Source organism: Hippocampus comes, unplaced genomic scaffold (assembly GCF_001891065.2).
Source record: "Hippocampus comes isolate QL1 unplaced genomic scaffold, H_comes_QL1_v1.1 scaffold314, whole genome shotgun sequence".
In the NCBI taxonomy this organism is placed as follows: domain Eukaryota; kingdom Metazoa; phylum Chordata; class Actinopteri; order Syngnathiformes; family Syngnathidae; genus Hippocampus; species Hippocampus comes.
Genome location: NW_017805152.1, coordinates 801,634 through 815,947, shown reverse-complemented (window position 1 = coordinate 815,947; position 14,314 = coordinate 801,634). Strand labels below are relative to the sequence as shown.

Below are 14,314 nucleotides of genomic sequence, written 5' to 3'. Positions count from 1 at the left end.
ACAATCACACTGATAACGTGCCTGTTTTGGAACGTAAGGAGAAGCCGGAATATCTGGAGACAACGCTGGCAAACGCCTCAGCTTGTTACTGAACCTCTCGACCGAGACACAAATGTGCTCATGCATTGCGATAAGTCATTATTAGGAAAATGAATGATTAAGCTAATTGAGAGAATAAGAATTTGAAAATACCGCACGCATGGTAGGTGGGCGTACAGTATTGTGCATGTGTACTGTATGGGGAAGAACATTTAGGTGCATGTATACGAAAAAGTGTTTCAAAGGACGATACACGTATTTTGGGAGGTGATAAAAACACTCAACACAAGTCGAGAAGTCTTGATGGTTGACTCATTTTGTTGCAATTCGCAAAAAACACACATTTGCATCCCACGTTGTGCTTCCGCAGCAAAAGATTCGGTGCATCACAAATAGGAGCTCGAATTGGATGTGATGTAACCGGCGTGTGTGCGCATTAGAACTCGTCGGGAGGCAATGTGGGAGGCGGGCATGTAAGTCATATCTGCCCGTGGCTGCTAATCACTGCCATGGATCCGGGAAGCCCCAATCAGCGGGAGAATAGCGGAGGCCAAAAGTAGTAGCGGGGGAACAGCTCGTCTGTTTAGGAAGTGGTGTATAGTCTGCGCGGTATAATTAACGGAGGCTGGGCAGCTGGGGTTTGAAGTGCCCCACTGTAACCGAAACGATATCAGCAGTTGTGTTCCTCCGGTATAAATAGTGGCGCGGGCATGTGGGCAGGCAGCTATGACACAATGGCAGAATTTCACTGTTCTTTCAGGGAGGTTCGAGAATGTGACACCCTGCCCGGCAAGGACGGCCCCAACCCGCGCCCTCCGCAGCCCCCAGATGCTTCGCCCAGTCTTGAAGGTTACGTCAAGGTGGCCATGGCAGCGCGCTGCATTTCGGAGTGATGGGATGACGTTTGGCAGAGGTTTCATTTGTCTTGCCAAGGTACCGAATAGGAGATGGGCACGCATGTCAGAGTTGCAAGTTGCAAGCTGCCCTCTCATCATAGAAGCTTTGCGATTAAATCGTTTGGAGGGATGGAGTCATTTAATACTTGGAGCGTGGAGACCTCTGCCAAGGACAAGCAGCTTTGAGTGCGTGAATAGTTTTTGCCCCGCGACTAACTGGCGACCACTCAAGGGTGTACCCTGACTCACCCAAAGTCAGCTGGGATCGACTCCAGCCCACCTGCAATCCTAAAGACGACCCATGATAGAAGAAAAACAAAAACAAAATAATTCCAAGAGCTTTATATAGAAGATTTTTTTTTTTTTTTTTTTTTTTTAAATCAAACCTTCTTGGCTGAGGTCAGTGCGTGGAGCTCACCGGACAATAGTCACGTTCTCATGTGATGATATTAAATGTTGAATGCGCAGGCAAAAGGTCACAACCAAGTCCTTCTCGGAAAGTCTCACACTGGGAAGCCATCTTGGCGCAAACACCTTCAGGTGGTTATTTCAGGCTCGGCTTATTTTCGAAATGACTTGCCTAAGTCTTCGCTGACTGACAATGGACATAAAACAAGTGCGCATAAAATGACCTGATGTGACACTTATGGTTTGCCATTCTGAGTAAAAAAAAAAAAAACACAAAACAAAAATTCTCATTGTGTACTGGCGTGCTAGATCACCGTGAGAGCATCCTTCCTACGTTCTTTTCTGGAATTTGTGTGTTCCGTGCCCACAATTGCTACTTCCTGATTGCCATCAAGCTATGCCTGCAACCCCCCCCCCAAAAAAAAAAAACATCTTCCCTGATGTGTTTTGTGCTATTTGCTCTACAATGTCTTTACCGAGTGCATGAGCCGCGCACATGGCAAGATAGTGGCAAAAACAGACGACACCGCCGCCCCGTGCCAAAGATTTAGCCACATGAACACGTGACGTCATGGCGAACAACTCAAATGTTGCGAGGAGATTTTGATATTGTTTAGCCGTTTGAAAAAACGGATGGACGGCGACAACAACAACAACCACTACTACTACTACTAATAGGGCAACTAAAAATAATTTGAAAATATAGTCTTGTTGGCATGTCAGGACCTGAGCCTCTCTGTCACAGGATACATTGACTCTAATTGTGACAGGTTAAATCCCGCTACATGCTAATAGTAATCGAAATAATTCTCTGGCTTGCTATGGCTCTCCTCTCGTGGCCCCGCCCTTCCCCGCCGCATCACTTTGCCAACCGCGCGCCCCCCGGAATGTGACCCCCGGTGTGGATGCGCTACAAAGCGTGAGTGTCCCTGAGAAGTGGGAACAAGGACACACTTGAAGCCTCCTTTCATGGGTGGGAAAATTGTAAACTGATGAAGTGCCAATTCCTCCGCAGAAAATGCGTTTGGGCTTTGCAATGAAACCGATCCAGTGGGCCCAAAGTTAAACCGCCCACACACACAAGACATCTAAATATACACGCTAATGTACACTCAGTGCCCGGTGTCTCTTCGAAGTGTTGTGGTTTTGTTTACAGGAACCTGTCCAGCCTTTTAGGAGGTTCTGACATCAGTGAGTGTCCCATTAGCACCTTGTGCTCGCTCTGTTTATTTGCCTCGCTCACAACTATGGAATTGTTTTTGTGAGTCATAATGGACAATTTCAAGAGAGAACGCCACAGGCAGGCGCATATAATGTGCAGTGACACACGGATGTGGTTAGCGGAGGAGCATTTCATTGAGTTGCCTGTCACTTTCATAAATAGATCAGTAATCAATAAATAATACTGCTTTAATTTGGGATTTTTTTTTTGGGGGGGGGGACTTGCTGCCGTTTGAAATTTTATATTGAACTGCATATGGCTTTTCTGACCCATACATGGACCCGACCACAGATGCAGGTTGACGATGACGGGATGCAAGGGACACAAGAAACGGAGCGTGATGACAGGATGATTGATGAACCGAAAGGGCTCCACTGGGAAGAAGTTCATCGAGACGCAGAGGTGAGCGGGGGACAACACTTTATGACCGGTGATTAGCACCCTTTGGCTTTTTTTATTGTCCGAATGCGGCACTGTGGCGTTGTTTACACACAAAGACATCCTGAAGGAGTTGTGTACTTTGATGCAAACTTTTCAGTATTGGCAAATATTTTTTCCGAAAAGAAACTAGCAACAGATTTCGGTGCTTTTAAAATTTGAGAGGAAACTTTTAAGCAGTTTTTGAAAAGTGCTTGCTAAAATACACACGCTTTCCTTCTACACGATTTGCCTGTTTTTAAGAAATCTTGCCAAGTAACTTTTCAAACACGGTTTTCACACTCCAGCAATTAGTGACCCAAAGGTTTAAAAAAAAAAAGCACTGCATTGAATGAACTGCAGCCTACCCCAGATGACTTTTGGCGAGTGGTGGAGTACATCCTGGACTGGTTGCCAGCCCACTATGGGGGCTCATATACAAAGTAAAAGATAACCAGTCATAGTTTTTTGTAATCGGCTCGGAAAGGCATTCATCGACATATGCTGATCACGTTGCTTTTCCAGGGAAATCAGCCAATTGCAATTGTTGGGCGATCAAACTGAGCACCACTAATATGTACTGTATATGTTTATAAAAATAATTTTAAAATGTGCAACCACTTTTCAATTTTGTGAGTACTGAATCAATCATTCTAAGCTTCTCCGATTTTGTACATACATATGTGACACAGCGTAAAAAAAAAACAAACAAACAAAAAAACAGACAGTAATTTAGACCATCAGACTGACCGCGTGTATGGCATGTATCAGACAGGTGTGTGAGCGCATTTGTGTGTGTATGTGTGTGCACGCGCGTGTGTGCAGACAAAAGTGTGTGGCCACATGTAAGGGTGTTCCTATGCAACAGGTGTTTAGTTGGAATGGTGCTAATCTTGAAGTGCTGTCCCACCAAGCCCCTATTCCTGGGACACTCGCACGTGACGACGATGCTTTTCTCATCCCTGTAGGGAAGCAATTGTTTTGAAGTGAATCGTGTCAAACTTACTAATGATTATCTTAAATGAGGAGAATTTATACCCGGGCGGGTTTGAATGTATTGATCGTACAAAAAAGAAACACTACTTAAAAACGGTACCTAACTCACTGAATGAGGGCTTAATGTCTTCGACCTCACAACTTCCAAAGATGTTTGGCTTTGGGCAGAGGCGGACTTTCCTGACTTCAACCGCCTGTTCCGAATAACATTAGCCAATTATAGAAACCATACTGAGCAATTGGAACTATAACAGCATCATCAAACTCACCAGAAATGCTCATCGCTAAATGTTTTCACATGCGCCGATATGTTTAGCTTCGATTTTTTGTGGAATTGTGAGATCAAATCTGATTGGTTAAAGGATCGGTCCCTTTGCTCAATCAGTTTCAGTTCCATCAACCGGCATGACTGATCTGGACCCCAGGGCTGATTTAGGGCTGATTGTGACACTGATTCTTATATGACGAGCTCACGGTGAATTGTCAGATGGTCAGCTGATGACGGGATAACGACTTTGCCGTTATAAATCAATGGCGGTATTCGTGGTGCTCCAGGGCAGGAGCCAAAGTGGTGAAAGAGGAGCCAAGTGAATACGATAACACTTACCGGTAGTCTGTCAGTGCTGTTTGCAAAGCATCCTCGGCAGCGGCTTACGGATGTCGTGACGGAGAACGATGACCGCCGGCTCTCGGGAAATCAAACAGAATATGTCTGCAAGAAAATGTTTGAAAGTATGAATAAAGCACATGTTAGATCGACTCCAACTAGATTGACAATTCATGTAATTGAGAGGGGGAAGGCGTCGCGGCTTCATTGAGACACGGAAAATAGTTAGCAGAACAGAAGGTCCAATTTCTCCGCTGCCACTTGACGACACTTCCTATTAATAGTGACGACTGTCCTTGGGTCTTTTTACAAAAGAAGATGTGGCGTGTGTGACTGCTGTACTGTGGGCTTTCTAGGAGAAGATGATTTAATAAAAAATAAATGAAGTTTAAAAAATTGCGTGACAAGGAGCCTCACACTGCGTGCGGATCGTACGTCACACTTCACCCGTTGGCCTGTCTGCGCTCCCCTCCATCCTTCAGAGTAGTCGACATGTCATGAGCTTTCTTCCATAAAACTCCAGGCAGTCATTTTCTCCACTGCGCGCGCGCGCGCACACACACACACACACACACACACACACACACACACACACACACACACACACATGCACACACACGCGGGTGACTTATTTTTAGCACACCGCGATTTTTGAAGGTAGAGCCGGCATTGACCCTTAGCCTCACCCGAGCTTCAGTCCTTACAAGGTCCCCCCTGGGTGGACACGGTTGCCAGGCGACCCGCCGTGTTTGCAACTCAGCTGCGGATGTCCAGCACATGACCTGCACCTGCCCTTCATCATCATCATCATCGTCCAGCCTCCTCCATTTGGTCCTCATATCATGTGTTGGAGCTTTGGAGGCGCACAGATGGAGAGCCTCTCCTTCTTATTTTGTTGATTCATTTGGTTAGATTTCATTATGGCGCTAGACTGAGATGAACAAAAAAATATATTTCATTCAGTGAAGTAGTGGAAAGCTTTATGACTTTGTCTTATATGTTTGGGAAATTTTCAATCCCCAGACAATTGGCCGAACATACCATGCACACCAAGGTGATAATGCTAATTGGAATAATGCTAACTTGTGATTGACGCCATCCGAAGCATTTATGTTTGGTCGTATTCATTCTCAGGCTGCTTTTACCTTCATTTACAGTCACTCTTGCGTAAAATCTTAATTGCGATGTTTCCGTTTTGTATTTCGAATTGCTTCGGGACATGACCGACATGAAGTATGAAGATGAAGATCCACAGCGAGTGGTAATGAGAGTTGTGCGATGAATTGGGCTGGGAAGCTCCAAGGAGATCTGACGAGCAGGAAGGTCGCGGCCGATTAGTACAAGACAGCTGCTGGAGACACACTTGACCCGCTGGAGGACACCCGAGTGCCGCAGACGGGCCGTCAAGTGGACAAAGACGTGAAACCGTCAAGCCTCGTGACGTATTTTGTGAGCGCCAAGTGCTCTTTTATGGCCCTAAAACCGTAACGCAAGAGGCTGATGAGATATACCTTATATGAAGGAACTATACTTTTTTTAATCCAAGAAAAATATCGGTTTAGATTATTTGCAGTCACCCGCATTCTGAATTGTGTATTATTGTCTTGACTTCCTATCTATGAAAACCGCTATCTGTATTTTCAACTGAGTTCAATGAAAGTAAAGTGCACTTACACGGTTTATAACTGTAGGGGGAGCCCACGAGTAAAATAGATCGTATGCGAAAGATTATGTTCAATTTCATAATCCAATAAACTTTACCTAAGTGTTAATTCAGGGAATAGATAATTAATTGTAGAACCGGCCCCATGACATTGTGAGCTGTTACTTGTTTTAACACTTGTATGACAAAAATATTACAACGTTTCTAAAAACATGATGTCATTGGCTTTTTAATTTGAGAGTATACACTGAGAAAAATGGCGTATGATTTCGAGACTTTTTTTAAGTAGATTTATAGTCTACTTCAAAATGTATTTCAATCCAGATGATTCCATTGTGTGTAGCCGCTGGACAAAATTGAGTAAATTCAACACAGCATTTATTTCAATGTAAAAATGTCTTCATAAATTTTGTTGATTGGGGGGGGGGAAGAAAAACTGGATGACTTTTAAATTTCCCTGACTAGTATTCACAAGCCATTTGATTTACCGCAGTAGAAATGTGACTGAAATGAAATGTTATTGGATATTTAACCATGTAAATGAACATGCGGCTCATAAGATAATGCTTTATTCCATAGAGACTCTTGACTCCCTGCTTACAAAGGCCGGCTTGTACAACAACTTCACACAAGTCCATCTTTCGTTTGGAAAATAATCGCAATTCTGGACAGGAGCGCACAATCTAGAGTAGCGCAAACATTCTTGAAGACATAAATGATCTTGAACCAACTACAAATCACTAGAAATGAATAAACATTTTACAATGTCTGTTTTTTTTTTTTTTAATGAGCATATAAGACACGTTTAAAATGATCACAGACTAAAAGATGCGAGGCTTTATCCGACTTTCATTTTGGAGTTGATTCTATTAAAAATGGAAAAAAAATATACATGATATATCATATATACACGATGAGAGAAGCCCCTTTTAAAATCAGTCCTGTTTAAAGCTATCAGTGCGCGTTTTTTTTCTTCCCAGTTAAAAACCCATTCATGAAGCACAGCAATGACATTCACCCTATTTTTTTTCCTCTAACATCTCATAAAATTGTGCTAACATGGAATCAGATGTGCTGTTATTAGAAGCAAATATCCCCACAAAAATGATTGTTAACAAGAGTACAGAAATACACTTTAAGACGTTTGATCCACTCTGACTGATTATCCAATAAACTAAAGTGATTGTCAGGTGAGTGGGCGTAGCAGCAGGCACACACGCGCACATACACACGCACACACACACGCACACACACATTTCGAACAGTCCAGTTGTCGTTCACGGTTAGTAGTACATTAGTTAGATCATTTGTGGACTATCTTTTCACGAATAGAAATGAAAGGACTAATAGAATGTTCATGACACAGGATTTTTTCTTGAAAAAAGGGCCTTTTCTGATGCTTGAGGGAATCACCGCAACACAAAATGGTGTTGTCGTAGTAGTAGTAGTAGTAGTAGTTGTGTGTCGGGCGAGCCGAAGGCCCTATAGGTTGCTAAATAGTTCATTTTTCTTGGTCCAGTCCATGGCCGGGGCTCTCTTATTGGAGCGTTTCTGATGGGCCAGCTCTTTCACCTGCTGCAGGCTCATGTTTAGAGCTGGGATGGCCTCCGTCGCCACACCCTGCGGGAGAGCCAGACAAACCATTCAGTTCGGCCATCCAAAAAATGCGGCAAAACACAAGCGCCGATCTATTTATTGCCACTCCCGGTTGACAAGACCGCCACCGCCTCGGATATGTTCTGTAAATGCGCTGAGACATACGTCGGGTGGGGTGCTCGTGGTTGGGGTTGTGAGCGAGGCGTTGGATGAGGCGTTGGATGGCGAAGGGCTGACTGACATCTTGGAGTCCCTCTGAGCGCCTCTGCCGTTCACCTGGTGACACAAACATTGGCGTGAGAGGTCTTGAGAGGAGGCGCCAGGAAAGAAACGGCAATCCGAATGTGCATGTACAGTTCTGATCATATGTATTCTATTGGTTTTCCTTTGGGATTGCTATTCAATGACAGCGTCTTGCCAATAGTGGAGTACCAAATACGACCACACGGAGGAAGCCTTGCGTTGGTGACGGCTTTCGGGGCTGTGGAGTGGCTGGCAAGGGTTTTTGAAATAATGGCTCTATTAAAACGGTCATAAAAAAAGAAGACACAAAGACTATACAAGCATTCTGAATGCGGTTGTGGGAATGGCAGCATGGGGAGAGAGAGATGTAGGGGACTTACTAATTATTATGCCGCCTGTCATTTAGACCATGTGCGTGCTTGAATTGCAATTCATTAGGGGAAAATATCACTCCAAGTCACCATAACAGAAAACCGCCGCGACATGTGTTTCCTGTGAGGATTCAATGTTCAAAAAGTCACATGTTTCCCATCCTTTTAAGGCACTCGTTACCCGCAAACGAGCTGAGGTGACGACTTTGGGAGGACTTTGCATCGCAGCAAAGAACAACAGGCCACTAAACATGAGCTCGTAAAACTTATCCAACTCCGAGAATTTTTAACCCAAACCAACACCCGTCTAAAGTCCACCTGACACATGACCTTGTGCAACACTGCTCGGCTTTTTCATCGGTCCGGGTTATGTAACCGTAGAGGACTTTCAGGGCTGAACATACAGTTCCTAACAGAGAGGAAGGGCCCCCGTTTTACATATTTGGTTCACATGGTCGCTCACTAGCTGATGTAACGTTCCACTGGCTTGTTGAAGAATGCGGACTATGCTCCAGTTTGCGTGGGCTCCAACACTAAAAGTATTCCTACCAAGTCAACAAAAATAATTTCTTTGCTGATTGGCTGGGAAAGCCTCGTGGAGAATGTGGCCTAGTAGGGTTCCTCTCGAATGCTCTCTGCTGCTTAAAACACCCCCCTCAAGAAAAAAAAAGCATTTAGGGTCTTAGGGTGGAGCCTTCTCTACGGCGCGGCCCACACTGAAAGACAATCACAGGAAAGTACGTCCAGTTCGAGTGGAACTTAGTGATTAATAACTCATCAGAGTGCAGCGAAGCACACGAGAAAGAAACGTTGACCTCCTCTCAAAGGAATGAGATGCTCCATCGTGCTTGCAAGTCTCACCTTCTCGTCCATTCCTCCATTGACGCCGGGCTCAGGTAATGGACCTGCAGGCGGGGAAAACAACACAAACGTCACCTCTCGACGATCTCCCCCGCGGGATACTTTCACTTCAAGTCGTGCGGCAGAGAGCCCAGAGCTCCGCTCGCCTTGAACACCGCCAACGGCGACTCTATTACATGGCACAGGCATGACCACGTCATCTATTATTCACGCGTGGTTCATCTTCAGTGAGATGTTCACTGCTTAGCTGCTGCTCCTCTACTCCTAAGGTTCAACCAAAGTGCTTCTAAATGTCACGCCATTGCTTTTTCTGCCCTGGAACTGGCACACCAGCTATTCTGACACACATCATACAAAACGTCATGTTATAGCCATCCCTTACCTTCCATCTTTCAGGTCTCTTTACGCGGCGGCTGACGGCCTATTAGAGGAGATAATAGCTTGTCCTTCAGTATTAATCTGCGCCTTGAGTCCTCCCTGTCTATGCACGGTAGTTGTGTGTGTGCTGGATTATTATTTGTGTGTGTGTGTGTGTGTGTGTGTGTGTGTGTGTGTGTGTGTGTGTGTGTGTGTGTGTGTGTGTTGGTTTAGAAAGTAGCCTCTCCATGCCTTCATGCAGCTCCAGGCTGAGAGGCCACTCGGAGTGAACTCCTTGGAAACCAAACAATGGTGCAGGCTGGCCAGTGTGTGTGTGTGTGTGTGTGTGTGTGTGTGAGAGTGTGCAAGGGCAGTGGAGTTAAGAGTCAGCGTAGGCAGGTGCCCTCTGAGTAGGCAGCGTGCGAAAAACAGACGGTTACCTGGGAAACGCCTCGCCGGAATATCTTCCCCGCAGTGCACTTGTAGTTTTAATGAAAGACTGCGAGAGCGACCGTCATGGAAACACTCCAGAAGTTTATGAAACATTTGCAAGGGGGTTCAGTGAAGGCATTCGCGGTTCTCACTGGGCCTGTCACGCTCCACCAAACAGCTTTTCCACCGCTGATGACTCGAGGGGAGCGATGATCAAAAGTGCTGTGTCTCTTAAATAAATGTTTTCTCGATGAAGTGCGTTTCTTTCTTTTTCTCCTGGGTTGCCATGCCAACAGCTGGCAGCACCATGACTACACGAGTGCCTTGCCGCAGAGTTGCACTATTTGGACACACACGACCACATGCACACACACGTACGTGACTGTGCTGGGGCTCCCCCTAGGGGCTTTGTTAGGAACAACAACAATTAAAACAAGCAGCGACTCTTTCGACCTCTCTTGGTAAAAAGTAAAAGCGTAGAGCATAACCAATTTTTTTAACTCAAAACGTGCAATTTCTGGTCATAAACCATACCGATACTTTCCATTCCTAACTTCGGCAAAATAGGGTCATTACTAGTTTCGCTCTCGGCGGATGACAACACATCATAAAAAAAGTGTTTATAGTGAGAGGTAAAGTCAACCTGGTCTAATAAAATCGCAGAAAAAAATAAAAAGAGTGAACGCGAACGATCTTAGGAAGTTATTTTCCATCCACGGCCTCATTTAAGGTAATTGTGGAAGTTGTTGACCGCACTAATTATTCTTGAAAGATTTGTTGCGCCAGCCGGAAAATCACCAGCTTCGAGTGTTCACATACTAAAAAAAATACACATCAACGTAATTCAAGGTAAGGCGTATTTTTTTCAGTTATCATATCATCACACTTCTGCTCTGCTGCCAGTTCGGTCTTGCTTATCGTGTGAGAATCCAGCTTGCAGCAAAGCTGTGCCCAGTCATGTTTTTCTTCTTCTCATTTGGGAGCAGCGTGCAGGTTATCAAAATTGGAAAATGGCTTTTTTTTCGTTTTGTGCCAACTTATCAAAACAGACATTGTAAATAATTGACAAAAATATACTTTTAGCTTTCGCTATGTAGTGCACTTCAGAGTCTCTATTATGATTCTTTTTAACTTCTACTTAAGTCAAGGAGTTGAATCAGCGCTTCTGCTTTTTCAAGAGTACCACTTCATTAAAAAGTACTTTTGCTCAGTCGGAGGAAATCACGGTGCTCTCTGTGATTCTTGGCAGAAGAAGATGAAGACAGAAATATGAGCCGGTGAAGCGGTTTGGATAATGGATGGATGGATGGATGGACGGAGTGAGAAGAAGAAGGAGAGAGTGCGACAGCAGCTTTTCGGAGCCACCAGGAGGCAAAGTCCGACTTTTTTAAACGCCTTTCGGCCTGTTGACAACACAGGGTGTCTCCTCACAATAAAGCTGCGGTGGATCATTAAGAGATAAACGCAGTCATTTAACTGCAAAAAAGTAACTGCATTCAGACTGATGGTGCAATTCTGCGCGAGGGGGCGTGTCCTCTCACCGGTCAGGTAGTCCAAGGTGGGGATCACTCCGCACCTCTTGAAGAAGGCATCGGTGTCGGGGTCGACCACGAGCAGGCGGGCCTCGTCCCCGCCGGCTTTGATGGTCGCCACCACCTCGGAGTGTGTTTTGCCCTCCACCGACACGCCGTTCACCTGAGGACGCACAAACGCGCACGCACAAACGCAGAAAATAAAAATATCCCCATGGGTTTGCTTTGTTTCCCACACAGGATTTCTTGGTCAATATTATCACTTTGTCTGCTCCAGGTCAGGAAATCCTGAGTCTGAGCACACAGATTCAGGGACTCGCATTCTTTCAAACATCAACTCGGACAAACCCAAATCCCATTTCTGGGATCCATCAAATAGAACCGGTCGGGTTTACCGCTGAGTGTGTCTCATGTGACCGAATTGATGTGAAGGCCTGACTTTCTCGTCAGTGTGCCGGGATGAAATCGCCATGGGAAAACATGCGAGAAATGTCTCCGAGTGTGTGTGTGTGATTACGTCACAGGGTGGACCTGCTTGTCTAAGCTCGTCCCACAGAGGAAGCTGGACAATAGCAGCTTGGCCAGTAATAGCAACAACAATGGCGGTCCGCTCCCCTCAAAGCCCAATCCTCAGTGGGTGGTGAGGCTGTCTGGGGGCCCTCGGAGGGGAGGACTGCGAAATCCGTGCAACCTCTCTGTCTTCGTCCATATTTTAGACAGCCTCTTTTTTTTCTGCACTTGTTTGAATGATGAAATGTGACTTCAAATGTCAAAATAAAACAAAAATAAATAAATAAAGGTTTGGGGACGCAAACAATTTGCTCCTTGGTGCTAATTGCTAAATCTGAACACATCAGAATTCAACCAGCATCCTGTAAAAGATTGCGCTCCACCTCGGAGGTTTCACCGTCTCTCCGTTTCAAATTGATGCAGTTTTGATCAGAGATGAAGCTATCCATTCATCATCTATACCGCTTGACGGCATTATGAGCTGATTTTTGAGCAACAGGCAGGGTACACACACGCAAACGACCGCTCACGCTCACTTTCACACTTACAGTACATTCACGCTCATGGACAATTTCGAGTCTTCAGGGTTTCGGGAGTGTGGGAGGAAACATGGGGAGAGCATGGAAACTCCACATAGGAATCCGGAGCCAAGATTCAAACCAGAACCAGAAGTCGTCCTGCAAGTGGCTGGCAACCAGGTCCAGGGTGCACGCCGCCTTCTGGAAAAAGTTAGCTGGTAAACACTCCAGCTCGGGCGGCACGGTGGGAGACTGGTTATTAAGTCGGCCTCGCAGTACAGAGGTGTGGGGTTCGATTCCGGCTACGGCCTTCCTGTGTGGAGTCCGCATGTTCTCCCCGTGCCTGCGTGGCTTTTCTCCGGGCACTCCGGTTTCCTCCCACATTCCGAAAAACGTGCATGGCAGATGAATGGCACACATGAAATTGTCCCTCGGTGTGAGTGTGAGCGCGGAGGGTTGTTCGATTGGCTGGCAACCCCTTCAGGGTGCCCCCCGCCCTACTGTTTGAAGACGGCTGGGATAGGCTCCAGCACGCCCGGGAACCTTGCGAGGATAAGCGGATCAGAAAATGAACTCCAGGCCAACCTAATCCAAATAATAATTTTTAAGTGGATGGTGAAATAGTGGACTTGTGCTTTTCACTGGGACCTCAATAAAAGTCTTAATTGACTGATTTACTTGTGCCTTGCTCAAGGGCACTTTGTCAGTATTCAACTGCTTCTTTCGAGTTGCCTACTTTTCAAAATGGTGGCCTTAAAAACAGTCACCATCGTCCAGCCTCCAAGCCAATTTGACAGGCCGAGTACCGAACTGCCTCCTCAGTTGTCCTGCGCCAGATTCTTTATGATGCCGATTAATCCACAGTGAGACAATTACACTCCAGGCGATTTCAGACCTCACAGAGTGGCTCTTAGCTCACATTCCTCTTTACTTAACACTCATTCAACTCCAAAACAAGATGGGACCACCGAGGGATTTTGAGTGACTCAGACGCTCGCTTATATTTTGGCCATGCCTAAACATTGAAAAACTTGGTGTTCTACATTCAGTACGTCTGCTTGATTGTTTCTCCTCCTATGTGGGAAGTCTGTTTGTGTTCCTCATACACTTGCAGTTAAAAAGTCTCACGTGATTTCGTTGGACTAATTTATCCCAAGCGCCCATGCACCGAGTAAAGCGAACATATGCCTGTGAGTTTTGGTCAAGTCTGTTTGTGTTCCTCATACACTTGCAGTTAAATTTCGATTTCGTTTGACTAATTTATCCCAAGCGCCCATGCACCGAGCAAAGCGAACATATGCCTGTGAGTTTTGGTGTAGGTTCTGTTTAGATGTGCTGCTGCTCCGGTTGTGGTGTTAAAGCAAAAGTCGTTTGAAGGTTTTTCCATAAACGCTAACATCTGCAGTGCGCTACTTTCAGTTTGCACCTCAGTCATGTTTGTTAGCATTAGCTTAAGCGGCTTTATGTTCTATGAAATTAGATGCAGGTTTGGTGAAGCATTTTTGGTGTTCAATTGCACAATGTTTTTTTCTTTTCTTCCCATGTGTCACTTTTACAGTCAACTTCAAAACAAATACATAGCAAGAATGCTTTGTGGCCGTCAGTCAGTACCTGGACTATCCTGTCTTTGGGCTGCAGTCCTGGCC

At 45.4% G+C, this 14,314-nt stretch overlaps 1 protein-coding gene and 1 long non-coding RNA gene across 2 annotated transcripts in view; one reads left to right on the top strand and one right to left on the bottom strand.

Moving 5' to 3' along the window:
- The first annotated feature begins 303 nt into the window (after positions 1 to 303).
- LOC109514840 (uncharacterized) lies at positions 304 to 3,323 on the top strand. Its single transcript, XR_002168067.1, has 2 exons — positions 304 to 972; positions 2,857 to 3,323. It is a non-coding gene; the product is annotated as an uncharacterized LOC109514840 (long non-coding RNA).
- Positions 3,324 to 6,801: 3,478 nt separating this feature from the next.
- nherf1b (NHERF family PDZ scaffold protein 1b) overlaps positions 6,802 to 14,314 on the bottom strand; it is a 22,425-nt gene continuing 14,912 nt past the window's right edge. Inside the window, exons 3-7 of the mRNA XM_019868302.1 lie at positions 14,280 to 14,308; positions 11,650 to 11,803; positions 9,320 to 9,363; positions 8,010 to 8,120; positions 6,802 to 7,868 (exon numbers count right to left, since the gene is read on the bottom strand). Coding sequence (XP_019723861.1) covers positions 7,731 to 7,868; positions 8,010 to 8,120; positions 9,320 to 9,363; positions 11,650 to 11,803; positions 14,280 to 14,308 — 476 coding nt within the window. The 3' untranslated portion in view covers positions 6,802 to 7,730. The remainder of the gene's footprint in view (positions 7,869 to 8,009; positions 8,121 to 9,319; positions 9,364 to 11,649; positions 11,804 to 14,279; positions 14,309 to 14,314) is intronic.